The sequence below is a fragment of the Hyperoodon ampullatus genome, assembly GCF_949752795.1.
Source record: "Hyperoodon ampullatus genome assembly, chromosome: 20".
Classification (NCBI taxonomy): Eukaryota; Metazoa; Chordata; class Mammalia; order Artiodactyla; family Ziphiidae; genus Hyperoodon; species Hyperoodon ampullatus.
Genome location: NC_136933.1, coordinates 11,065,821 through 11,093,689, shown reverse-complemented (window position 1 = coordinate 11,093,689; position 27,869 = coordinate 11,065,821). Strand labels below are relative to the sequence as shown.

The following is a 27,869-nucleotide window of genomic DNA, read 5'->3' as shown; positions in this document are numbered from 1 at the left end:
ATTTTTTCATGTTCTCTTTTCCCTACTTCTATGGGAGTAAAAAGGAAAGAAGGAAAAAGAAGATCTAAGTTATAATGTTTAATATAAATATACCTTTTTCCTGAAATAATTCCATTTAAAACAATTGGAACAGAAAGAAAATCTTTTCCTCTTCAGGAAAGTAATACAAGTCTTAAGTTGCATCGTAGGGAGCTCCTTCAGAAACCTGCTGCACTCTTCGGATATAGTTCCCCACCTGACTGTCTTCACAGCTTTGGGGGATTTTAGCCAGGAGACCCTGAAACAGCAAACCAAACGGTGTTTGTTTTTTGTTTGTTTGTTTGTTTGATATGTGTTCTCCTTTTACCTTGGTTGTTCTTTCTTGGTACCATACTCAAAGAAGGGAAGGACGGATGACACTAGGGCACAGTTTACAGAACAGGTGTAACTTTAGAAACAGAAATATCCTACTGGAGCACAAAGAAGTAGCTTACTACCAGTCAGGGTGAATCAGATTAAATCTAGGGCTTGAAAAATGCCCAAGATTAAAAAGCCAAGATGAAATAATTTGAATAAACCATGCTACCCCTAAATACTTTTAGGATATTTTTCATGCTGCCTTATAACTTTCAACTGAAGATTTCTAAATGGGGTAAGAAATAAGACAATAATTTATAAATTATGTATATGTGGACACACAGCTATTATATGCTGTGGCTTTGAGAAGTTAACTTCTGTGGAATATGAGACCAAAGGAAGAATTCCCACGTGGATAAATAAGCATGTGGAAAACACAGTTGCCTCTGAAAAACTGGAAACATTTCTGGTAACTGAATTGCTTACTCTACCTAAATTATTACTCCTTGGTGGTTTATAGCCCATTATTTCAACCTCTTTTTTTTTTCATTCAGACCACTAGAACAGAACTTAAATTTTACAAATTCTTGATCGTGATCCTTTTGCCCATTCTCTGTCCTGGCTCCAGAAACATTCACTGATCCTCTTGCCTTTTGGTCTAAATAGTTCTAAATAGCTTTAAAGGAAGAATAAGGTATTAATCAAACTCCATTGAAGGCTAGAAGGCTCAGAGGTAGAGACTCGAACCCCCCACGTTCATTTACAGACTTGGTCAGGCACGTAAATGTAAATTAGAATCACAGGAATTACCTGAGGATGAAGAAGCCTGTCAAAAACCAAGTCGCAGACTGTCCCTTACCTTCACCTGTCCTTGAGAGCAGCGGTCCAGGAGAATCAGGCAGTCTGTGGCCTCTTCTAACAAGGCGCTCTTAACAGAGTCAGGTGTGAGGCTTGAATCCCTTGCTACATCACATATCAGTTTCAAGAGAGCCTTCAGTAAGACCACAAGTCTACAGGGAACTCTGGAATCAAGAAGAAAAATGATGTTCAGACTCCGAATCAGGATATTAAAACTGAAAGAGACTTCAAAGGCCATCTAGTAGAAAACCCTCATTTCATAAATGAAGGAACTGAAGTCAAAATTTAAGACCACAGAGCTGGAAGCAGAACCAGAGACCAGACTCCAGATTTCTGAACTTTAAGGCCCTTGTTTTTTTCTATAGAATGCTGCCCATACTGACATTCTGGCCTGCCGAGGAATACCTAGTTTCCCTCCAGAAGCATGGTCCTACCGTAAGGAAACAGCCCCTCCTGAAAAGGGAGAACTGGGACCTCCCTTACCAGGAGCCTATACTTTGACCACAGAACAGGAAATGGCCCATAGTTCTTTAGCTTTGATGTGGTCTTAGGCCTGGAGATTAAAAATACAGTGAGGGAAATAAGCTTGGCTTTTGAGACTTAACGTGTCAATTTGAGTTTTCTGTCACTATATTTCTGGATCCTAGATTACCACCAGTTAGGCCCAGTCTATTTACTTCTACTTAGTGTTTCTAAAACTTTCTATGATGATGATTACACAAAATTGTAAATGCACTTAATGCCACTGAATTGTACACTTTAAAATGGTAAATTTTATGTATTTTTTAACCACAATAAAAAAAAAACTAAAAAGCCTTAAGGAAGCTGAAAAATAATTTAACTTGTCGTGTGAAAATATAAATATATTTCTGGGCAGAAATGTGACTGGGAGAAAAGTTTGCATCCCTCATCTTCATCTAAAAAACATTAAGTGTTTTCCTGTAACTTGTGTGCTGCTCAGCCCTCCACCTGTCATCACTCAACACACAATTTGCTGTTTCCCACTCCCCAGGCCCCGCCCCCTCCATAATCGACATTCATTTTCTGACGTCTACATTTGCTTACTGACCTCTTCTACTTGGACAGTATTAGTCTGATTCAATTTCATTCATGCATCTATTCCAGTCACTTTAAAAATATCTGTGTACTTAATACCAGGTTCTGAGTAAGTTCTGGAGTTCTTAGTGTACTAAAGTGGTCAGTCTTCCATCCTCCTGAAGCTTCTAGTTCAGTAGAGGAGAAAGACAGTAAGCAAATAAATGCAACCTCGTTACAAATGTGACTGTGGGGTACATTATGAGGAGATGAGAGAATACGGCTCAGAACAGAGACACCCACGTGTTGTTGAGGCACTGGACTCGCTGAATTAAACATTGTTATTTCATGCAAGAGAGCCTTCTGCAGACCCGACATGTTTGGGTTCCAGCTTGCTGTTCGGGACAGCTACCTCGAGCCAGAGTTGGAATGCTAAGCAAATATATCCCAGATCAGTATTCTGATTACCACAGATGTTCAGTGATGTGCTATGAGTGCTCCATTCTCAATCAGATTTAAGAAACATTAGGGTGAACAAAGTTAAGTATGTCTACTGTAGCACTGCTAAATGGCCTTTAAAATTCTAATATGCATTATAAATCCAGAGAAATGTACACCTGAAGGAACTGACTATATTATATCTTTTCAATGCCATTTTCACAGTTCAAAATCCAATTGGTATGGAAAAACAGGAGGTATTCAAATATATGGCACGTCCTTAATACTTTGTACTGAATGTACATCTGAGCAAGTTCTGAAGGGAGTATCGGCTGAGTTTTGCCCCTCTTAGCACACCTATCTGCTGGCTGTCATACCTGGGCCAAGTATACTGCATGAGAAGTTTTAGGGCCTCCAATATCTTCAATCTAGCCTCCTCCTCGGGTCCATCATAAACCTCCAGATAACCAATGATGACTCGCTCCAGCCTCTTCAAGTGCCGGACAGTTAAGATTCCCAACCTAAAAATGACAGAGAAAACGTGACCCCAAAGAGTGAAGTTGAGTATGGCCACGCCCAGCTGCCCCGGGACTCACCTCTTCACAAAAGCCGGTAGGTTTCTTGCGTAAGTCCTGCGTAACAGAAGGCGGTGCTCTGGCTCCATGTGAATCAGGATCAGCTGCAGGACCTCGTCACAGTGTGTGGTGGGTCGGGCTGCATCTCCCTTCCAGTGCAGGGCTTTCTCCAGGATGGGGAATAAATCCAGCAGACACAGGAGCACAGCCTAGGAGGAAGTAATAGGAACTGTAGTAAACTAATTTGTATTCACAACACTCAGATTTTTCTAGCAACTTCCACTAACCTACCATCCTTGGGGTCCATGTCATAGAATTCTAAAACAGTCTAGTAATAAGTTTAATGTATATTACTTGACATTTTCAAACTTTTTTTACATTCTTTTATCTCCATCGGACCGTCTCAAGTTAATACCTTCTCCTCAGGATGATTCTTTGCTAATCTATAAAATTGGAAGAATAGCAGAGCTAAGACTTTAATCCAAAACTTAGGAGTCTAAGTCTACTGTCAGTAAATTCCTGAGCCTAAGTGATATTTACAAGTATTTACAATAAAACCACTCCCAAACAAAATCTCAGATGATCCTATTTGTATCCACTTTGACAACCCTATCTGAAATTTCAGTGTCTAGGCACTCCCTTTTAGCTCTCCTGGGATCTTTGTTTTTTCTTTTATGTCTTTTTTCTTTTTTTTTTTTTTTTTTAAATCACTCAAGAGCCCTAACACCTTTCTGGCTGTTAGCACAGCCTGGGTTCTCAAAACCAAAAATAGTATTTAAAAAGGAAAGGTGACAGACTGAGGTGGGAGGAGGGAGACTAGGCATAAAATAAGAAACAAGGTAATTTCGACCTCTGATTTTATATAACTTGTTCTTCTGTCTTCAGAATGTTCTCTGCACACTCCCCATGGCTGAAACTTTTTTTTAAACATCTTTACTGCAGTATAATTGCTTTATATTGTTGTGTTAGTTGCTGCTGTATAATAAAGTGAATCAGCTATACGTATAAATATATCCCCATATCCCCTCCCTCTTGCGTCTCCCTCCCATCCTCCCTATCTCACCCCTCTAGGTGGTCACAAAGCACCAAGCTGATCTCCCTGTGCTATGCGCCCGCTTCGCATTAGCTATCTATTTTACATTTGGTAGTGTATATATGTCCATGCCAGTCTCTCACTTCATCCCATCTTACCCTTCCCCCGCCCCGTGTCCTCAAGTCCATTCTATACGTCTGCGTCTTTACTGCTGTCCTGCCCCTAGGTTTTTCAGAACCTTTTTCTTTTTTTTAAGATTCCATGTATGTGTTAGCATATGGTATTTCTTTCACTCTGTATGACTTACTTCACTCTGTATGACTTACTTCACTCTGTATGACAGACTCTGGGTCCATCCACCTCACTACAAAAAACTCAATCTCGTTTCTTTTTATGGCTGAGTAATATTCCATTGTATATATGTGCCACATCTTCTTTATCCATTCATCCTATGATGGACACTTAGGTTGCTTCCATGTCCTGGCTATTGTAAATAGAGCTGCAATTAAATTGTGGTACAGGACTCTTTTTGAATTATGGTTTTCTCAGGGTATATGCCCAGTAGTGGGATTGCTGGGTCGTATGGTAGTTCTATTATTAGTTTATTAAGGAACCTCCACACTGTTCTCCATAGTGGCTGTATCAATTTACATTCCCACCAACAGTGCAAGACAGTTCCCTTTTCTCCACACCCTCTCCAGCATTTATTGTTTGTAGATTTTTTGATAATGGCCGTTCTGACTGGTGTGAGGTGATAGCTCATTGTAGTTTTGATTTGCATTTCTCTAATGATTAGTGATGTTGAGTACCCTTTCATGTGTTTGTTGGCAATCTGTATATCTTCTTTGGAGAAATGTCTATTTAGGTCTTCTGCCCATTTTGGATTGGGTTGTTTGTTTTTTGCATATTGAGCTGCACGAGCTGCTTGTATATTTTAGAGATAAATCCTTTGTCAGTTGCTTCATTTGCAAATATTTTTTCCCATCCTGAGGGTTGTCTTTTCGTCTTCTTTATAGGTTTCCTTTGCTCTGCAAAAGCTTTTAAGTTTCATTAGGTCCCATTTGTTTGTTTTTGTTTTTATTTCTATTTCACTAGGAGGTGGGTCAAAAAGGATATTGCTGTGATTTATGTCATATACAGTGTTCTGCCTACGGTTTCCTCTATAAGAGTTTTATAGTGTCTGGCCTTACCTTTAGGTGTTTAATCCATTTTGAGTTTATTTTTGTGTATGGTGTTTGGAAGTGTTCTAATTTCATTCATTTACATGTAGCTATTCATTACATGTAGCTATCCAGTTTTCCCAGCACCACTTACTGAAGAGGCTGCCTTTTCTCCATTGTATATTCTTGCTTCCTTTATCAAACATAAGGTGACCATATGTGTGTGGGTTTATCTCTGGGCTTTCTATCCTGATCTATATTTCTGTTTTTGTGCCAGTACCATACTGTCTTGATTACTGCAGCTTTGTAGTATAGTCTGAAGTCTGGGAGCCTGATTCCTCCAGCTCCGTTTTTCTTTCTCAAGATTGCTTTGGCTATTCGGGGGCTTTTGTATTTCCATACAAATTGTGAAATTTTTTGTTCTGTGAAAAATGCCATTGGTAGTTTAATACAGATTGCATTGAATCTGTAGATTGCTTTGGGTAGTATAGTCATTTTCACAATGTTGATTCTTCCAATTCAAGAACATGATATATCTCTCCATCTGTTTGTACCATCTATAATTTCTTTCATCAGTGTCTTATAGTTTTCTGCATACAGGTCTTTTGTCTCCTTAGGTAGGTTTATTCCTAGGTATTTTATTCTTTTCGTTGCAATGGTAAATGGGATTGTTTCCTTAATTTCTCTTTCAAATTTTTCATCATTAGTGTTTTCTTAAATTTCTTAAATTTTCTTAAATTTACCAAGGCTTGATTTGTGACCCAAAATATGATCTATCCTGGAGAATGTTCCATGAGCACCTGAGAAGACAATGTATTCTGTTGTTTTTGGATGGAATGTCCTATAAATATCAATTAAATCCATCTTGCTTAATGTATCATTTAAAGCTTGTGTTTCCTTATTTATTTTCACTTTGGATGATCTGTCCATTGGTGAAAGTGAGGTGTTAAAGTCCCCTACTATTATTGTGTTACTGTCGATTTCCCCTTTTATGGCTATTAGCATTTGCCTTATGTATCGAGGCCCTCCTATGTTGGGTGCATAAATATTTACAATTGTTATATCTTCTTCTTGGGTTGATCCCTTGATCATTATGTAGTGTCCTTCTTTGTCTCTTGTAATAATCTTTATTTTAAAGTCTATTTTGTCTGATATGAGAATTGCTACTCCAGCTTTCTTTTGATTTCCATTTGCATGGAATATCTTTTTCCATCCCCTCACTTTCAGTCTGTATGTGTCCCTAGGTCTGAAGTGGGTCTCTTGTAGACAGCATATATATGGGTCTTGTTTTTGTATCCATTCAGCCAGTCTATGTCTTTTGGTTGGAGCATTTAATCCATATACATTTAAGGTAGTTATCAATATGTATGTTCCTATTACCATTTTCTTAATTGTTTTGGGTTTGTTATTGTAGGTCTTTTCCTTCTCTTGTGTTTCCTGTCTAGAGAAGTTTCTTTAGCATTTGTTGTAAAGCTGGTTTGGTGGTGCTGAATTCTCTTAGCTTTTGTTTGTCTGTAAAAGTTTTAATTTCTCCATTGAATCTGAATGAGATCCTTGCTGGGTAGAGGAATCTTGGTTGTAGGTTTTTCCCTTTCATCAGTTTAAATATGTCCTGCCAGTCCCTTCTGGCTTGCAGTTTCTGCTGAAAGATCAGCTGTTAACCTTATGGGGATTCCCTTTTATGTTACTTGTTGTTTTTCCCTTGCTGCTTTTAATATTTTTTCTTTGTATTTAATTTTTGATAGTTTGATTAATATGTGTCTTGGCATGTTTCTCCTTGGATTTATCCTATATGGGACTCTCTGTACTTCCTGGACTTGACTATATCCTTTCCCATATTAGGGAAGTTTTCAACTATAATCTTTTCAAATATATTCTGTCCTTTTTTTTTCTCTTCTTCTGGGACCCCTATAATTCGAACATTGGTGTGTTTAATATTGTCCCAGAGGCCTCTGAGACTGTCCTCAATTCTTTTCATTCTGTTTTCTTTATTCTGCTCTGCGGTAGTTATTTCCACTATTTTATTTTCCAGGTCACTTATCCTTTCTTCTGCCTCAGTTATTCTGCTATTGATTCCTTCTAGAGAATTTTTCATTTCATTTATTGTGTTGTTCATCATTGTTTGTTTGCTCTTTAGTTCTTCTAGTTCCTTGTTAAATGTTTCTTGTATATTCTCCATTCTATTTCCAAGATTTTGGATCATCTTTACTCTGAATTCTTTTCAGGTAGACCGCCTATTTCCTCTTCATTTGTTTGATCTGGTGGGTTTTTACCTTGCTCCTTCATCTGCTATGTATTTCTCTGTCTTCTCATTTTGCTTAACTTACTGTGTTTGGCATCTCCTTTTCGCAGACTGCAGGTTCATAGTTCCCGTTGTTTTTGGTGTCTGCCCCCAGTGGCTAAGGTTGGTTCAGTGGGTTGTGTAGGCTTTCTGGTGGAGGGGACTGGTGCCTGTGTTCTGGTGGATGAGGCTGGATCTTGTCTTTCTGGTGGGCAGGACCGCATCCGGTGGTGTGTTTTGGGGTGTCTGTGAACTTAGTATGATTTTAGGCAGCCTCTCTGCTAATGGGTGCGGCTGTGTTCCTGTCTTTCTAGTTGTTTGGCATGGGATGTCCAGCACTGTCGCTTGCTGGTTGTTGAGTGGCGCTTGGTCTTAGCATTGAGATGGAGATCTCTGGGAGAGCTCTCCCCGATTGATATTACATGGGGCCAGGACGTCTCTGGTGGTCCAATGTCCTAAACTCAGCTCTCCCACCTCAGAGGCACACCCAGCCGGAGCATCAAGACCCTGTCAGCCACATGGCTCAGAAGAAAAGGGAGAAAAAAAATAAAGAAGGAAAAATAAAATAAAGTTGTTAAAATAAAAAAAAAATTTTAATTGTTAAAAGTAAAAGAAAGAAAGAAAGAAAGAAGAGAGCAACCAAACCAAAAAACAAATCCATCAATGATAATAAGCATTAAAAACTATACAAAAGGGCTTCCCTGGTGGCGCAGTGGTTGAGAGTCCACCTGCCGATGCAGGGGACACGGGTTTGTGCCCTGGTCTGGGAAGATCCCACATGCCGCGGAGCAGCTGGGCCCGTGCGCCATGGCCACTGAGCCTGCACGTCCGGAGCCTGTGCTCCGCAACGGGAGAGGCCACAATAGTGAGAGGCCCACGTGCAGCAAAAAAAAAAAAAAAAACTATACAAAAAAAAAAAAAAAAAGAAAAGAAAAAACAGACAGACAGAACCCTAGGATAAATGGTAAAAGCAAAGTTATACAGACAAAATCGCACAGAGAAGCATACACATACACACTCAGAAAAAGAGAAAAAGGAAAAAAGTATACATATATGTATATATTTTAAAAAAAAGGAAGAGAGTAACCAAATCAATAAACAAATCTACCAATGATAATAAACTCTAAATACTAAACTAAGATAAACATAAAACCAGAGACAAATTAGATGCAGAAAGCAAACCCCAAGTCTACAGTTGCTCCCAAAGTCCACCACTTCAATTTTAGGATGATTTGTTGTCTATTCAGGTATTCCACAGATGCAGGGTACTTTGAGTTGATTGTGGAGATTTAATCCACTGCTCCTGAGGCTGCTGGGAGAGATTTCCCTTTCTCTTCTTTGTTCGCACAGCTCCCGGGGTTCAGGTTTGGATTTGGCCCCGCCTCTGCGTGTAGGTCACCTGAGGGCGTCTGTTCTTCGCTCAGACAGGACGGGGTTAAAGGAACAGCTGATTCGGGGGCTCTGGCTCACTCAGGCCAGGGGGAGGGAGGGGTACGGATGCAGGGCGAACCTGCGGCAGCAGAGGCCGGCGTGATGTTGCAAAAGCCTGGGGTGCGCTGTGTGCTCTCCCAGGGAAGTTGTCCCTGGATCACGGGACCCTGGCAGTGGCAGGCTGCACAGGCTCCTGGGAGGGGAGGTGTGGATAGTGACCTGTGCTTGCACACTGGCTTCTTGGTGGCTGCAGCAGCAGCGTTAGCATCTCATGCCATGTCTGGGGTCCGCGCTGATAGCCGCGGCTCGCACCCGTCCCTGGAGCTCGTTTAGGCAGTGCTCTGAATCCCTTCTCCTCGCGCACCCCGAACCAATGGTCTCTTGCCTCTTAGGCAGGTCCAGACTTTTTCCCGGACTCCCTCCCGGCTAGCTGTGGCACACTAGCCCCTTCAGGCTGTGTTCACGCAGCCAACCCCAGTCCTCTCCCCGGGATCCGACTGAAGCCCAAGCCTCAGCTCCCTGCCCCCGCCCACCCTGGCGGGTGAGCAGACAAGCCTCTCAGGCTGGTGAGTGCTGGTCAGCACCGATCCTCTGTTCAGGAATCTCTCCGCTTTGCCCTCCGCACCCCTGTTGCTGCGCTCTCCTCCATGGCTCCGAAGCTTCCCCCCTCCACCACCCGCAGTCTCCGCCCGCGAAGGGGCTTCCTAGTGTGTGGAAACCTTTCCTCCTTCACAGCTCCCTCCCACTGGTGCAGGTCCCATCCCTATTCTTTTGTCTCTTGTTCTTCTTTTTTCTTTTGCCCTACCCAGGTACGTGGGGAGCTTCTTGCCTTTTGGGAGGTCTGAGGTCTTCTGCCAGTGTTCAGTAGGTGTTCTGTAGGAGTTGTTCCACATGTAGATGTATTTCTGATGTATTTGTGGGGAGGAAAGTGACCTCCACGTCTTACTCTTCCACCAGCTTGAAGGTCTCTTCACAGCAGATGCTGTGCACCGCAGCCTGCCCAGGACCCTATCATTTACGTCTGTCCTGGTGTGATTCCAAACACCATGCCTGAAACTCTTATTCATCCTTTATAAGCAAATAGCACCTCCTTACCCGATCCTCTTAAAACAACCCCAATACCACCAAACCTCGTTAGCTACCTACTGTTCAATACCCACTGCACTTCACAGAAAACTTTTAATAGATTTATTACTCTGTACTGTATTTACATATACAGTATATATATTTGCATAAATGTCTCTCCAAAGGATTTCTTAAAGTCAGAAACCCTGTCCGACTCATTCATTCTTGAAACCTACAATGGTTACTGGCACACAGTAGGTACTCAATGTCTACTGGATGAAAGAATAAATGATACAAAAAACCCAACATAAAAGGAGTTCCCAGAGTGTGTGTTGATGTAAAAGCAGCCCAGAAGGAAGGACACCTAAATTAATAAAAATGGAACTTTTTTGGGTGTTCCCGGACAGCCCAGTGGTTAGGGACTCGGTGCTTCCACCGCAGGGGGCTCGGGTTCAATCCCTGGTTGCGGAACTAATATCCTGAAAGCTGTGTGTCCAAAAAGAAAAAAAAGAAAAAGGAAAGAAAAAAAAGAACCCATCTCTCTTTTGCTCATAAATAGGTGAGACTAAAAAAAATTGTTTAATTAAAAATAGAACTTTTTCAGACATAAAGCTGCCCCCAAGTGATATATAATTGACCCAGATGAAGACAAAACACTGGCTTTTCTGTGGAGACTCAAGAATGTGGACGCCTCTTGGTATTGAGACATTTTCACTAGTCATTTGCTACCCCCGTATTTTCAACTTGTCAATGGCTCTCAGTTATCACCTTTATCTTCCAAGAAGAGAAAAATGTGTACCAACTATTCTTATTCACATAGTGCCACCTACTCAAATTTGAGAGCTCAGACTCAGAGTTATGAACAAATCTTACCATTACCTGAATGAGGTGGTGCTCCCGTGTGTACAGGTGGTTGAAGAGGGCATGGTATAGGACTTGGGCCCTGTTGTACTGCAGCAAATCAGCAGCTGGCTGCAATCAAACAAATTACCCAATTAAAAGCTTCCCAAGGTTGGCAAAATGTTGGTAATTTTTGAGATTGAACATGGTACATGGGATTCATTATACCACTCTCTCTACTTCTGTGTATATTTTAAAAGCTCCATAATACACAGTTTAAAAAAAAAAAAAAGCAGTTTCCTTGACTAATAGCTTGCACATTTGGGTATAATCCCTTTCAGCTTCTGAATTTTTTGTTCCTTGAAAGTCAGTTGTTAATGACTCAAAGTCTGGTTCTTCAGTCTGACGATGGTCTATGTTTCTTATATACGTCACCTATGAGATACAACCTACTAGGTTGGCAGAGGAAAATACAGAGAGAAAAATATAAATTAGTGAATTGAGAGTCACATGACAGCATTAAAAGAAAGCCTGTTAATAAAAGATATAAACATAGGCAGCAGCAGAGCAGTGATGTCATGAACGAGGCATGGCCATGGTGACTCAGCCTGCACCATTGGTACAGATGACAGAGAACGGAGGCCACTTACCACATTTAGCACAATGTGATGGAGGCAGTGGACACCCAGGATTTTGTTCTCCATTTGATAGTCATCTGAGATGAGCAATGATGGGGGAAGTACCCTTTCCAGATGTTGGCTCAGCCAGGGTCGAGTGACCTTTTGCAGAGTCCATGAGAAAACATGTTTGGTGGCTGGGTTATTCTTCCAGGAGTCCCTAAATGGAAATATGAAACCACATTAATTAAGTGACATGGTGTCCAGTTCAAGCTAAATATATTTTCTTATACTTGAAAAAAAAATACATCCCACATAAGATAACTCTTGATGTTAACAATGTACATTTTTAAGATTTAGATCAAAATAACTTACAGAACTTACACTAAATACATTTATCACCCAGGGCTCTGGGTCTAAAGAATATCCGATGAAAAGTAGCCAGTTATAACCACAGCTATGTAAAGAATCTGTGGTGATGGTGGTGGTTACAGTGAGAAAGTGTTGAGAAGGGAGAGAGGAGGAAAGGAAATGTCTTCAGTATCACTATTATTATTATTATTACCACATGGGAGCAAATGAATCAATATTCAAACAGCAACTTATAGCTTATAAAGTGAGTTTACACACATTACTCAACCAATCTTCAAATACGGTGTAACAGGTAATGTTATCTTTATATTGCAAATAATGAAACTGGTCCTATTCAGAAGCAATAAAAAGAAGCACCAGACATCCTCAAAACTAAGCCTTTTAGGGCTTCCCTGGTGGTGCAGTGGTTGAGAGTCCGCCTGCCGATGCAGGGGACACGGGTTCGTGCCCCGGTCCGGGAGGATCCCACATGCCGTGGAGTGGCTGGGTCCGTGAGCCATGGCCATTGAGCCTGTGCGTTCGGAGCCTGTGCTCCGCAACGGGAGAGGCCGCGACAGTGAGAGGCCCGCGTACCACAAAAAAAAAAAAAAAAAAAAAAACAAAAAAAAAAAAACTAAGCCTTTTACCTCCACGTTCCTGGTAAAAAGACAGTTATGTACTCACTTTTTTCGCATCGCTCCAGGGTCACAAACACAAATGTACAAAGTAGCAAGTGGAAACTCACAGAAAATACTTTAGCTAACAGCAATCTAAAGGACTTTTATTTTTTCATCCCAAACATGCTTCCATATCTAATAACTAGCGATGAGCTTCAAGATCCCTAAGTTTAAATTCAAACCGTAAGCTTAAATCTTCTTGAAGTTTAAATCTTCTCCGAATCCCCAACCCCACCTAACTGAAGAAAGTTAAGTCTAAATAAATGGGACAGAACTTCCAATTTCAGGGCAGTTGTCAGGACTGGAAAAAGCACTAGAAAATCAAGTCTGAAGACCTGGGTTCTAATGTAGAACTTGCCACTACCGAGTTAATGTCATCACAATCACAACCGTCCTGGGCTTACAACACCTTTATGTCGCTGATGCAGAAACAAGACTCCTTTGAGCTCTAACCTTCTAAAACATTAGTCTGAAGCTTAAGTCGGTGGCCCTTATGGCAGAAGTACTCACTTATTCAAATCGGGTTTGAGAAGCCCCATGACCGCAGTAAATCTCCCTTTCTCATCTTCATTTTCTCCGTGGAGGAATCCAGCCACAGAACCACACTCAGTAACCTGAAGCAGTAAGGCGAGCACCTGTCCAGCGATGCCCTGAGATTTGGGGCTGGTCCATGGTTGCTCCAAGTTGTGTGTGACAGCAAAAATATAGATGGGTCCTGCCAAGTGACGGAGGCCTGCCTTCCATGCAGGGCAAACCAAGGAATTCTTAGCGGTCTCAACTTTCCTCAACAGCTTAAGGAAGAGTAACCCAACTGCTGCCGCTTTCTCGGCCACTTCGGAGTGACGATCACCTCCCCCTTCCGGCCCCTCGGGAGGAGCTGCACACTCCCCCAGGGCTTTTGCCACCTGCCCCAGCATCTCGGGCATTCCAAGGAGCGAGGTGTCACTCCCCTCAAATAACTGATCACATTCTTTGGTTTCTAGTACAGCACTGAGGTCCCGAAGAGCTGCATTTCTGGCCTTGTCCCGTCGGGATTCCTGGCCGGCAAACTGGTGCAAGATCTGGGAGAAGGCCTGTCCGAGGGCGGAGGAAGGCCACCGTCCAGGAAAGGAAGAGCCCTCCTGGGGTGGGGATTCCCGAGAGCCGTCAGGCTCCATGCCTCAGACCGAGGACGAGGATGGAGGCGGGCGGGGATCCGCTAAAGAGGGAAGGAAAGATAAATCCGGGGCTGGGATCCTCTCAAAGGACAGAACTAAAATCAAATAAAACGGCGAGACGTCTTGGAGGACCGATGGAGAATCTAGCCCGCAGAAGAGTAAAGGTATAAAGGAAAAGATGCGCGAAAGGGGGTTCTCTGGGAGTAACAGAATCTCAGATTCCCAACAGTGGAAGGGAGAAATTACTCTTGCCTCTCTGAAGACTCAAAAAAAGAGAAAAAAAGAAAAAAAACCAAAAAATCCTAAAGAGCCTGAGAAATCTCTAAGGCGTGACACTAACACTGCCGCCGTTACCTTCAGCCCTTCCGGCACACCTGCGCCTATCAGGATCCGACTTAGCAAATATCGTTGCCGCAAAGCACAAGGCTAGCTTCCGCCATTACCGCTGCTACGCTCCGTCATTTCACGACGTACTACCGTAAAGCAATAGCGACCCGGGTTCAAGAGAGGGTGGAGCTATGGAGAGTATATTTGCATGGATAATAGCCGCATCGCTATTTTGTTTCTGTTTTCACTTACTGAGGTAGAAACAAAAGAAATATCAGGCAATATCGGTGATCGTGATAAAATATACAGGACTTTTTATATCAAATATAAGTAAATATGCACTATATCTGTCACCCTTACTGTAAAGTTAGTGGGTCGTACCCGGGGCTCCTTAGCCGAGCAACCATGTTGATCCTTTTGTAGTTCATAAGCGTGATGATTGGGTGTTCATGCGCTTGTGTGACATGTGCCTCCTTCCAACCTTGTTACGCCTGTGGCACATTACCCGTCTGACGTGAACTGTGAGGGATCCTTTTTTAATCTTGCGACCTTTTGGTTACCGGCTGGTTGCTCCTAGTTGTTATGTTTTTGTGTTTAGTACGTGATTGCAGAGCGTGTTTGATGTCGAGTTCTGCGTTAGCTTTGGTTTTTCTCTTCCTGCAGTTAGGTTTTTAATGTTGATTGCCGTGAGTTTTTAAAAAAGAAAAAAAAACGGAAGTCGCTGGTAAGCGAGGAGTTTGAAAATGGTCTGTGGCGATGGGGGTTTCGCTAGAAACGCGGCTGATCCGGGTGTGGCTCGGGCTCGCCCGCGGGTGTCCGGGCGGCTCCCGGGATTGGGGCCGACACTTCTAAGTGGCAGGGGTGGGGGCAGCGGGAGGAGCCACGGCCCCGTGCGACTTTTTGTCCGGGTCGGTCTGTTGCTGCGGGTTCCCGGACGATGGAGTTGAGAACGTTAGAACTTGGGTTCGCCGGGGGCCGCTGACAGTCCCCGGCTTTGCTTGGGCGACTTATCATAACTTCCGTTGTGTGGTAGGTGCCCGGGGAAGCACACCGTGTCTGCGCCAAGGCGTGGGCGGGAGCGCCGAGCAACGGGCGGCGGACACGGGGAGGAGTTGGAGAACGGGCAGCGCCGCTGCGCGCGGAGGCGTCCGCGGCGTGCGGCCCCGCACCGCGGCTCAAACCCACCCTGCCCCGTCCACCGGCTTAGTTTCCAGCCACCGTCCCGCAGGTTACATGTAGGGTTTGGGATTTTTCTGGCCCCCGAGCCCCAAGGCGCCAAGAGCATGACTTGCGGGGTTTTCAGATCTTCGGGTGGAGGGGCCGCGCCGGGGGGCGTGTTAAGAGTAGGCTCTGGTCCCCAGGGGGCTGTGAGAGTAAAGGGAGACTTAAGGGCTTTCGTCCCGCCTTGGAGACGGCACCGCTTACAGATAGCCGATCTGCGGATCTTGACGGCGAGGGCTCCCTCGCTCCCAAGCCCCTCGCCCGTTCTGTGACCTTGAGGGAAAGTTCGGCGACCTCTCCGTGCCTTAATTTTTTTCGAAGGTAAAATGTGGGTAGTAATAGTCCCTACTTCTTAGAATTGTTAAAGTTAAATATACTTAAACGGCTTAGAGCAATTTCTGGTCCGTGGTAAATTTTATACAGGTGTTAGTTTTTATTGTTAAACCACAGCTCCTGTATTAACTTACATTTTCTCTTTTCAGGGGAATGTTATGGTTAGGACCCTTCCTTTCTACGTCTTTCCCTTGGTCTTTCTTTCTCCGGCCAATTGGTGGCACTCATCATTTTCTAAGCAATTTCAAACATTGATTAAAAAGTCCTCCCTAGGGAATTCTCCCCTATCAAGATCTCCCAGATACTGACCCCTATGGGAGCAAGATGGCAATCCACAGACAGTTACTGTATCCTTCCTGTGTGGGACACTGTCTTCCCTGTTCCACGTGCCCTTTGTGCTAAGTGGATCCAAGATCTCACTCCCTTAGGAAAGTACTTGTATTGCAAGCGTTCACCCTCTCTACACTCTGAGTTTCCTGAGGCCAGACACCACCATGCCTTGCTCTCCAGTGCCTGGCACAATTTAGTTATGCAGTAAATGTTTGTTGAACCCACATGTCCATCCACGGAGGACTGGTTGAATAAAGCACGGTACATAAACACAATGCAGTTCTGTGCAGCCGTACAAAGGAATGAAGACCATGTCTGTGGAGGCTGTGGGACGCTAGGATATATTGTTTAAGTGAAAAAAGCAAGGCTGAGGCCATGTATATATTGCTTCTCTCCTAAGAAAGGTGTGGTGCATTTGCTCACATTTTAAAGAAGCAGCAATGGCAGACTAAATTACAAACTAATAAAAAAGGGTTATATGTAAGAAAAGAACAAGGTGAAAAAAATGGGTGTGGAAGCTAGACTTCGTTTCATATACTCTGTCTTATAGTTTTGACTTTGGCATCATGTAAGTACTTTACATAATTATTTTTTAAAAGCAAATGCAAAGTATTTCCTAAAAGAAAAAGTAAATCATGAATCAAAGTATATATTTCAAGTTACTGGCATAACCGCATGGAAAAATAAGAAACTGACTTTAAAACTCATGATTTTGACTGTATATCCTTAGTGGGACTTATCCTAAGAACAGAAAGGAATGGCAAAGAAATCAAACTGCATTTAGTAATAGTAACTCTTAGTAATAATAGCGGTATTGTTAATTAGATGCTGTCCCATGTATATTTTACACATATGTGTGTATATAAAATAGCAGGTAAGTATCTTAGTGTTGTTAGAAACCAAGGTCTGTGGTGAAAGATGAAGAGATAACAGGTATCAAATCAATGAAGTTAGATGTAACTTCTATAAGCAAAAATTTGAATTGGCAATGGTAGTATGAATTCATGATTAATTTTTCTCTATTTACAAAATACATATACCCTAGCTGTGTCCACTGAAAAGGCCAAGAAGCAATGATAATCCAATGCCTATGAGCAGCCTTATTGTCCAAATTCATAATCTAAATGCCATTGCCCACTAAGGAGAACCAGGACTCCTTTAGGAAATGACTGATTTTAGAACGGGGGCAAGCAAGGATGGTGTAAGATGAGCTTGTGACATTTTATTATGACAGGAAGCAAAGTAGCTATCAAATACTCCTGAGGTTATGTCAAAAGAACCCAAGAGCAAGGCTGAAGGGGCACCCTTTGGCCAAAGTGGAACAGTTTGGGCTTAAAAAAAGAATAATGACTAATGGATTGAAACATAATCTAATATATCCAAATCCATTAATTCATTCATAGTAATACTAAAAAAAATCATCATTCATGCTTGGATCACCTAAGGAACCAACTCTTTTTTTTGAAAATTGGTAAAAGGAAAAAAAATCAAGCATTTATTCTGCTATATATTTCAGGATATCCAAATAGTTTGTAAGGGCAACAAATGACACAGAACTAGTAGAATTAGAAAGTTACTGTTCACAGGTCCTAATGAAGCCCTGGGACTAGGCAACAAACATTCATGGCTATTAGAATTATGAAGTGGAACATTGATGGGAATCTTATAATAGCTGGATCAAGCTAACAAAACCTGAACCCACCGATTTATCTTAACATCACTAAAAGTGAGATAACCCGATACCACGTGCCCCTTGATGCAAGGCAACAGTATATACACACCATCTATGAAATACTGTTGCACAAAAATTGACCCTAAACCTAATCAAACTTCTAGATCTAACTACAAAATGGCAAGAAATAGGAAGGACACAGAGACAGATGAAGACACCAAGACAATATGATCAGCCAAGCTAAGGATACAGGAAATCCCACAAATTACCCAGTTTCTTCAATAAATAACTAGCATGAAAGAAATGGAGTGGAAGAGAGAATTGATATAGTTTTTAAAGACACCTCAATCAAATGCAATGTTGGATATTGTTTTCAATAAACATATTGTAAAGAGATATATTTAAGACAACTGGGGAAATCTGAACATAGTTCTGTTACAGGGTGTTCATATAATTTGTCATCTAAACAGGGCATATTGAGAGTTAAAGGAGAGACTTTTAATAGTTATGCTGGTACAAAGGTGTAAATTGGGTGTGTCCTAGGCAAGCTTGATTACCCCGGTATCACAAAACTTTGTGAAATTATTGTTAATTCGATAGTGTTATTATGTTTATTTTTTAACATATTAGTTTCAGCTGTACGACGTAATGATTCAATATATGTATATATTGTGAAATGATCACCACAAGAAGTCTAGTTAACGTCCATCACCACACAATTAAATGTTTTTTCTTGTAATAAAAACTTTTAAGATCTACTCTCTTAGCAACTTTCAAATATACAATGCAGTGTTTATTAATTATAGTCACCATGCTGTACATTACATCCCCAGTACGTATCTATTTTATAACTGGAAGTTTGTACCGTTTGACCACCTTCACCCATTTTGCCTGCATCCTTCCCCACCTCGGGCAACCACTAATCTGTCCTCTGTTTCTGTGAACTTGTTATTTACAAAAAATGCTTTCATGTTTTTTTAAAGTTATTTGTTAGAAAAACAATTCTCAAACATTTTAGCCTCAGAACCCCTTATACACTTTAGAAATTATTGAGTTCTATAAAGATGACCAGGATCAAAAACACTGAAAATAAATTTTGGTAAGGATGTTGAGATAGTGAGACACTCATATACTGGTGGTTGAAATGTAAAATGGTGCAGCTGCTGTGGAAAACAGTTTGATGGTTTCTCAAAAAGTTGAATCTAGAGTAACATAGAGTTAATCGTATGACCCAGCAATTCTATTCTTAGGTATGTAGCCAAGAGAACTAAAAACGTATTCATACAAAACCTTAGACACTAATGTTCCTAGCAGCATTATTCATAATAGCCAAAAGTGAAAACAACCTAAAAGTCCACCAACTGATGCATGGATAAACAAAATGTGGTATATAGGTACAATGGAATATTATTCAACCATAAAAAAGAATGAGGTTTTGATATCTGCTTCAATATAGGTGAACTTTAAAGGCACTATGTTAAGTGAAATAAGCCAGACACAAAATACTTCATTTATATGAAATGTCCAGGATAGACAAATCAGTGGAGTCAGAAAGGGGCTGAGGAGAGGGAAGAATTTACAGTGACTATTAACAGGTATGGGGCTTCTTTTTAGGGTGGTAAGAATGTTCAGGAATTAGCTAGTGGGAATGGTTGCCCAACCTGTAAATATACTAAAGCCTACCGAATTATACTGTGAAGTGGTGAATCCTATGCTATGTGAAGAATTAAATATCAGTTTAAAAACTAATTTTAAGAAGTATTGAGGATCCCAAAGAGCTTTCTTTACATTAGATAAATATTTTGATAGATATATTTTTTCTACATTAGAAAATAAAACTGACAAATTTTTAATATATCCACTTAATTATTTTAAATATAGCAATAATGAACCCATTACCTGTTAACTAAAAACATTTTTATGAAAAGTGATTATATTTTTCAAGACAAAACAAAAATAGAGAAGAGTAGCATTATTTTACATTTTTGTAAACAGATCGGTAAAAATTTGCAACTCTCATATCTGGTTTAAATAGGAGAAAGCTGGATTCTCAGATCTGTTGCTGCATTCAGTCTGTGTTGGAAAACACCATACATTCATGAGAGAATGAGAATGAAAAAGACAAACAATATATTAATATTATTATAAAAATAATTTTGACCTGGCAGACCTCCTGATAGGGTGTTGAAAACCCTCAGGGTTCTCCAGATCACACTTTGAGAACTGCAACTGAAAATTTACACAAATATTTAACAATTGATATCATGTGATATCTGGGATTCACTTTAAAATACTCCATAAAGAGGGGTGGTGGGAAGGAGTGACCAAGAGATGAATGAAAAAATCTGGTCAGGATTTCCCTGGTGGTCCAGTGGTTAGAATTCCCTGCTTTCATTGCTGAGGGCCTGGGTTTGATCCCTGGTTGGGGAACTAAGATCCCACAAGCCACAAGGCAGAGCCAAAAAAAACAAAAGGTTATCCACGTGTTGACAATGTTGAATGTGGGAGTGGATCATGGGTGTTCTTTATATTAGTGTCTCTATCACCATGGAAGTCTGATATTTTCCATAATAAAAGAATTGTTGTTCTTCCTCTCATTTTTAATCAATGCTGGTTTAACTGAGCAAAAGACCTCAAGGTCGTTGGTAGAAGGGAAAACCAAGTGAGGATATATATATCCATCTGGATATAAAAAGATGCAGCGAGGGGACTTCCCTGGTGGTCCAGTGGTAAAGATTCTGAGCTTGCACTGCAGGGGTCGTGGGTTCCATCCCTGGTTGGGGAACTAAGATCAGGCCACACAGCTGGGGGTGGGGGGAAAATGCAGCTATGAATTCGATGCAGTTCCTGCCTTCAACAAGTTTTCATCTGCTGGGGGAAGAGATATAATGAAGGCATCTGAGAAAAAGTGGCACCTGTAAGGAGCACCAGGCACTCTGCTCAGGGCCTCAAGTCCGTTGCTTCCTCTTCACAGCCGCCCTAGGAGGCTGGCATCATTATCTCCATCCTGCAGATGAGGAAACTGAAGTTTCTGAGAAGTTGAGAAACTTGCCCAAGATCTCACAGTGGAAAGTGGTAAAGGTGCAATTAAAGCTGAGTCCGTTGGACTTCCAAGGATTTTTTTTTTTTTTTTTTTTTTTGCAGTACGTGGGCCTCTCACTGTTGTGGCCACTCCCGTTGTGGAGCACAGGCTCCGGATGCGCAGGCCCAGCGGCCATGGCTCACGGGCCCAGCCGCTCCGCGGCATGTGGGATCTTCCCGGACCGGGGCACGAACCCGTGTCCCCTGCATCGGCAGGCGGACTCTCAACCACTGCGCCACCAGGGAAGCCCTCAGTGGGCACTTTGATATCCCTCTTACCTGGTCTCTAGGAAACATCTGGCTCTTGACCTTCCTGTCCTTAACACTGTCTCTTCTGCTTGTGGTCAGCCCACCCCTCCTGGTTGTCCTTCCATCTCTCTGTCACTCCTCCTCTCCTGGATCCTCTGCTTTCTCCTGGTCTTGAAAGCTTCTAGTTCCTCAGATCTTGTCAGGGATCTTTCTTTCATTGCCAACCCTCTCTCCTGAGGTGAACTCATGCTTCCCACGGCCTTCAACACCACTGATGTGTCCAAACCCCACTGTGGACGTCTAGCCCATACCCATCACTGAGCTTCAGGATCACATTCAAATTTCTACCTCTATCTCCTTTTGTAGTTCTCATGGGTAAATTTCACATTTCTTGTTTTTTCTTTTTTCTTCTTTTTTTTTTTTTTTTGGCCATGCTGTGCTGCATGCAGGATCTTAGTTCCCCAACCAGGGATCGAACTCATGCCCCCTGCAGTGGAAGTACAGAGTCCTAACCACTGGACCACCAAGGAATTCCCTAAATTTAACATTTCTAAACTGAAATTTGAACCTTCGCCTCCAAAGCGTTTCTTTCTATAATCTCGTTCCTATTGAATAACTCTTCCATCCACCAAGTCACTTAGCCAAAAACCTGACTGTCACCCTGGTTATTCTCTCCCTTCCAGCTGGCCTGTGGCTTTCACTCTTATCCACCACCCCACCTCCATTAAACAGCTAACTCAGACAATGTCACTTCTGTTCTTAAATCCCATTATCATAAATTAAAACTCCTCACCGTGGCCCTTACATGATCTGACCCCTGTGTCCCTTCAACCTCATTTTGTACTGCCTTCCCCCCCTCATTAAGCTCCAACCAAATGGAATTTGTTCTCCAATAAGCCAAGCTCTATTTTGCCTCAGAGTTCTCACATATGCTCTTCTGGCTGGTCTTTCCCCAACTCTTGCCATTCTTCTGGTCTCAGCTTAAATGCTTCTTGCTCAGAAAGGCCTTTCCTGGACTCACCTCCACACCCCCTCCCAGTTTAATTCAGGAAGGCACTGCATACTTTTTCATGGTTGGCACATGTATATGTTAACGTTTGTTTAGTCTCTGTCTCTCCTGTTACACCATACGTGTCTTAGAAATAAGGACCATGTTGGTTTTTGTGTGTTGGCACAGGGAACAGTGGCTGGCACATAGTAGGCATTCAATTAATAGGCGCTGGCAGTTGAATAAATAGGAAAAATTTGAAATATATACTTTTCAACATTTGACTCTAAGTACAATTATCCATATCAGACTTCTCTACAAATGGCGTGTTCAATAGGTATCAGCTATGCCCAGTGAAGTAAAGCAAATCCTTTTTATGCAAAATGAATGCAGCACCTGCAACATAGTATATGCTCCATAAAGGATGCTGTATTCATTAGGACGACTAGGAGAAATACACAGGCTTTCTTATTTCTGAGAGACCTACCATTTAGTCCCCTTATTTTTGGAGACTTGACTTTAGAAACAAAAAGAGCTTATATTTGAGAATGACTGAGGCTTTATTACACATTCTTTTTTTAAATTTTATTTAATTAATTTTTTTATACAGCAGGTTCTTATTATTATCTATTTTATACATATTAGTGTATATATTGTCAATCCCAATCTCCCAATTTATGCATTCTTTTATGTACTCTTCCTGACCACACTCTGAGGCAGTTACTGTGATCTCCATTTTACAGAGAAGAAAAGCGAGGCTTAAAGAGAGTAAGAAACAAAGCCAGGGCCTCCCAGCTAATTAGAGGCAGAGCTGGGTTTAAAACCCATTCTTTGGATTCCAGTGCTGGCTTTGTTTATTCCACTCTACAAATGAGCCTCATAATGAGGAACAGAAGGGAGAGGACCCCTGATTTCCTAAAACGCAGCCCCAGTTCATCACTGACTCTTACCAGTGCATCTTTTGTTTCTCAACTACCGAGCCCTTACCCCTTTTAGAATGAATAACTATGGACAAAAATTGTTCATTCACAATGGCTCTTTCTTGATCCGTGCTAGCTACATGCATGGCTCTTTGTAAACCAGACTTTAAAGAAATTCCTTCGAATTTATTTTATTCTATAGGCACGGCTCACTTTAAAAAAAAAACAGATTTTATATGAAGATTTTCGTGTTTCAAAGTATATAAATGAAAAAGTGAGAGTCCTTAGATCTCATTTTAAAGACTTTTTTAGTCATTAAAAACTCAGAATTCCTTTTATAATGAAATCCACCTGGCAGAGTTAAGGCAATTATTCAATTCAGTGTGCACCGTGGCCAGAACACACAAAGCCTGGAATGCGTGGCCTGTTTCTCAATCTGAATGTATAAGTTTTTAATCGTACACACCTGTAATGAATTTGCTGGGGCACTGTCTTTGCTCTATCCTCAGCATACAATAGAGGAGTCTGCTTCTTTGCAGAATTAAATGGAGGCCATTGCATCCTAACCACAAGGAAATGCAGATTGCCCCCTCCTCAGCGTCTTCCTTTTGAAAAGGTTGCTTCAAGTGGCGTTTAAAAGATAATTCTAGCTTGCTAAATTTAGGGTGTGGAAAGAGTCCAAAATGAGAATATTCCATGGGTAACTGTGCAAGAAATGTTAACGTGTGCAGTAGGAGGAGGATGTCTTACACTTTTGATGCACTTCTCTGTCTCTCTCACCCTCTCTCTCTTTTTGCCTTGACACCCAACATATAATTTAGCAAGGTGAGACGTTACCTGAGGCAGTGAAGGATGCTTTTCCACCGCGACCGCATTGTCAGTATAAAATGATTTCATATCTGAGTTATTTCTCAAACCAGCCTGAGTCAGAGCCACTCATCAAAATTTATCCACAAGTTATCAGAAAATGCTTATCTTCTTCATATTCGAGGTAGGTTTCCAGTTATACTCAGTTCACTTGTTAAAAAAAATAGTTAGCTGTACAATTTAAGTTACCTGTACAAGAAATGTACTGGTATCTGAAGCTTGCTTTGAAATGCATTGAAAAGTACCTGGATTAAGGCTAGATGGATAGACAGGGGATAAAACAAATATAGCAAAACGTTCATTTTAGAATGCAGGTGTTCACTCTACAACTAACACTTCAATCTGAAAAGGATAAAGGTGGGCGGTCCCCATGGATTCTGCTAAACATCCTACAAGGCAGCCCGACAAGAAAGGACCAGTCCCAAATGTCACTTGTTCTGATGTTGAAAAAGCCCTGAACTAGAAAATCTTAACATAGATTAATAGTAAGACTTTTAATTAGCCAGTAACTGGAGAGAACAGGCATGAATAAATGGAAAGCTAAGAATGAAAATAAAATGTTGTCGGTCTAAGATTTATATGGGATTCCCTGAAATCACTCTAGATGATTAAATTCATATCTACTAGCAAATAATAATATGACTTGGAATTTTGTCACTGTGATTTGAGACTTTCTGCCTTTCAATCTGTAAACATTTTCAATACTGTGAATAATATATCTGAATACATTCTTGGAAAAAAAAATTTAAAAGGTGGCCGGTCCCAAGGTTAGTGGGAATCTGCATCTTATCTCCTAGGTAGCACCCAGGAGATGGTGCTGGTGGAGGCAGCTGTGTGGGACAGGGACAAACTGGGCCCTTGACATCACAGCAAGCTTCCCATACTGCAAACTGGGCATGAAACCAGTGATAGAGGCAGGGTCTCTGGGGACCAGCAAACAGACCTCTCCATGGTTAAATAGTGTTTTCAGAAGGATGGAGGGAGAAGGTTGATCTGTGTAAGACTGACTCATGAATAATTTGGGGAGGAAGGCAAGCACTGCAGATGGGGAGAAAGTCTGTGACTCAGGGTCAAAGACAACTTAAAGAAAACTATACATTTCTGGAACGTCTGAGTTTGTGATGGAGATGCATGCTTATAGCATAATGTTGAAGGTCACCACTAAGTTCTTGCCCCTTGGTCTTTATCCATCCACACTTAAAATACTCCAGCTTCTTTCTCATGGTACTTTTTATAGCTTCTGTTTTCTTGCAGACATAAAATCTGAGCAAAATAATCCCATAGAGATCTGCTCAATACTGAAGAAGGCCAGGAGGATGACTCCCTGGCTGGGTATAGTCGTACTATTGCATTTTGGATTTGTTTGGATTTTTTTCTGACTTATGTCCAACTTGACAGCCACTGTGCTTCCAGATCCATTTCTCCCACTCATGCAAACCTGGTTTTTCCTTCTTTGGGGTTTGGATTTTTTAGCCTCTCTCACATTGATTGCATCGTGTCCTTAATGTATCAGCATCACCATGGATTCTATTTCTGCCTTTGAGGATATCAGCCGCCTGCTTGAGACTTAATGAACATATATAATATTAAATATATAGAAACTCAGAGGTGGTCCCTGGGGTTGCTTACACAATCATTTGGGTTTACACCCTTTGGAACTGGTGTTTCTTTTGAACCATTCATGACAATGATGGCCTGTCAGGAGGACTCTGCAATGGCTTTGGGGCTCTCCTTCATATCAGAGAATAGGCTGGGATGAAGCAAAAGAGGGGAAAGAGAGGAAGAGGGAGAAAAAAGGAATGAGAGAAGAGAGAGGATGGATAAGAAAAATGTGCTGGGACTTCCCTGGCGGTCCAGTGGTTAGGACTCCACACTTTCACTGCTGAGAGCCCGGGTTTGATCCCTGGTCAGGGAACTAAGATCCTGCAAGCCGAGAGGTGTGGCCAAAAAAAGAAAAAAGAGAAAGAAAAATGTGCTGAGTTGCAGCACCAGTGGAGAGGTGATAGATTGTGATGAACAGTCAGAAGCTGTCAAACACGTTTTCTTGGGCTTCCTGGTGCTGTTAGCTTCCCCTTTGTCTGCAGAGCACAGGCCCTAGTTTACAGCTGAGCCTGTCACATGGAGACAGGATCCAGGGCCATGACAAAGCACGAAGGTGACATCGGTGACGTCCTCCCTGTCCACAGAGTCTGCCAGTTTATCAGGGAAGGAGCTAAATGCCCATGATGCCTTTTAGACTCGGATCAGTAGGAATCCAATGCCATTGTTGGCCTGGGGCATGGTAAACAGCTAGTCTCTTTTCCCATGAATGGCTTTGTTGCACAAGCTTGCATGACGGGTCATCAGTTTGTCCTTCTTGACTCCAGTTTGGTCACATCTGGCCCTCTGGATCTGTGTGTATGGCTTTAACAGAAGATTCACCTGTGAGTGATAAGGTCAAGGGCACTCCAGATGTTATTCCGATGCCCAGGGAGATAGAAGAGGGTGGTAGAATGGAAGTCAGAGGATGGGTTAGACTTATGGGGAGAACATAGCACAACTGGGGAGGCATCAAAGGCCCTAGTGAGAAGGGGGAAAAGCCCCAGTGGGGATGGAAGAATTGATGGGAGAAAGCGGGCATGGGAGGGCACAATTCTTCAACATCAGTTGTCCCATTCTCTCCAAGTCAGTGATTTTCAAATTCTGCTCTGAGTTCTCACCCCACTTTAATTAACCATGCTGTCAATGGTAGATCCACATAAGATTTCTTTAAAAGAAGCAACCCACTGCAGAGTTTTAAAAAATCTGTAATCGTGCATAATGGCAAGCACAAATCCTTTGAGTTACCTGGGTTTCCTGTCCTCCACGACGGCATCAGCCCAGGAACTAAAAGCACCTGCTACTTTGAGTATCTTCATAGTGAGCAATCTGCTGCCAGAGCTATGTGGGGCATGGAAGCCCATGATGCTTAGATCTGCACGATCGGAGTTTGTGCCTTGGTTCTGATGCTTATGTCTGTGTAATTATGAGTAAGCCATTTATTTGCTTTCCAACACTCTTTTCCTGATCCCAGACTCAGAGGGATATACATAGAAAGGAAAGCAAAATGTATTTTGTGAAAGAACTTGGTAGGCAAGTGCTTATCTTTTGATTGATTCATGGTGTTTGCTTGCCATAGATAAGCTCATTGAAATCGGAATCCTGGTCTGTATGATTATCACTCAGCTTCTTTCCGTTTTTTACCCTTTGAAACATGTCTAGAGTCAAATTTTTCAGTAACGGGAATAGTACTAAGCACAGTAGTTGCCCATGAATATTGTGTGCACGGATAAGATCATTGGCTTTGCTCCCAACTGATGTGCAGGGTTTTTTTTTTGTTTTTTTGTTTTTTTGTTTTTTTGCAGTACGCGGGCCTCTCACTGCTGTGGCCTCTCCCGTTGCGGAGCACAGGCTCCGGACGCGCAGGCTCCGCGGCATGTGGGATCTTCCCGGACCGGGGTACGAACCCGTGTCCCCTGCATCGGCAGGCAGACTCTCAACCACTGCACCACCAGGGAAGCCCTGATGTGCAGGTTTTAAAGAAACTTTAGGATTCTCACCCTGTCAAGTCCCAGGTTCCTTGCACTATGCAGAACTCTCTAACCCCCAAGCCTTCCACGCTCCCACTTCACATGAATTCTTTGCCCTCTCTGGCACCCACGGCGGTTAATCCTTGTGCCTTTTTCTCCATGTTACTCTCTCAAGCTCCACCTCTCGTAATGTTTCCTTGTAGGCACCCCTGCTGTCACTTCCACGCCAGTTGAGCTAAGAGTCTCTCTACCGTATGAGCTTCTCACGCAAATTAGTGTGCTGATGCCCTTTCCCAAGGCAAGGGCTGTCCTGTCTTCCAGCACCTGGCACAGTGCCTGGCCCAGGCAGCAGATGCTCTAGAAACTCTGAACTGAGTAACAAGACCACATTGATGACTATAAAATTGGCACTTGTGACTATTTAACTTGTGATCAGCTATTGATCAAATTCCACCTATCAGCCAAAAAATGCCCAGTGT

General features: G+C 42.1%; 1 protein-coding gene across 1 annotated transcript; it reads right to left on the bottom strand.

The window, feature by feature from the left end:
• Positions 1–64: 64 nt before the first annotated feature.
• Positions 65–13,854, bottom strand: TTI2 (TELO2 interacting protein 2; the record flags this gene model as incomplete). The annotated part of the gene is made up of 7 exons (XM_079726567.1): positions 65–277; positions 1,196–1,358; positions 3,045–3,188; positions 3,264–3,451; positions 11,092–11,184; positions 11,703–11,889; positions 13,208–13,854. The coding sequence occupies 7 exons, from the start codon at positions 13,852–13,854 to the stop codon at positions 173–175; spliced, it is 1,527 nt and encodes a 508-aa protein (XP_079582693.1). The 3' UTR covers positions 65–172.
• Positions 13,855–27,869: the final 14,015 nt, after the last annotated feature.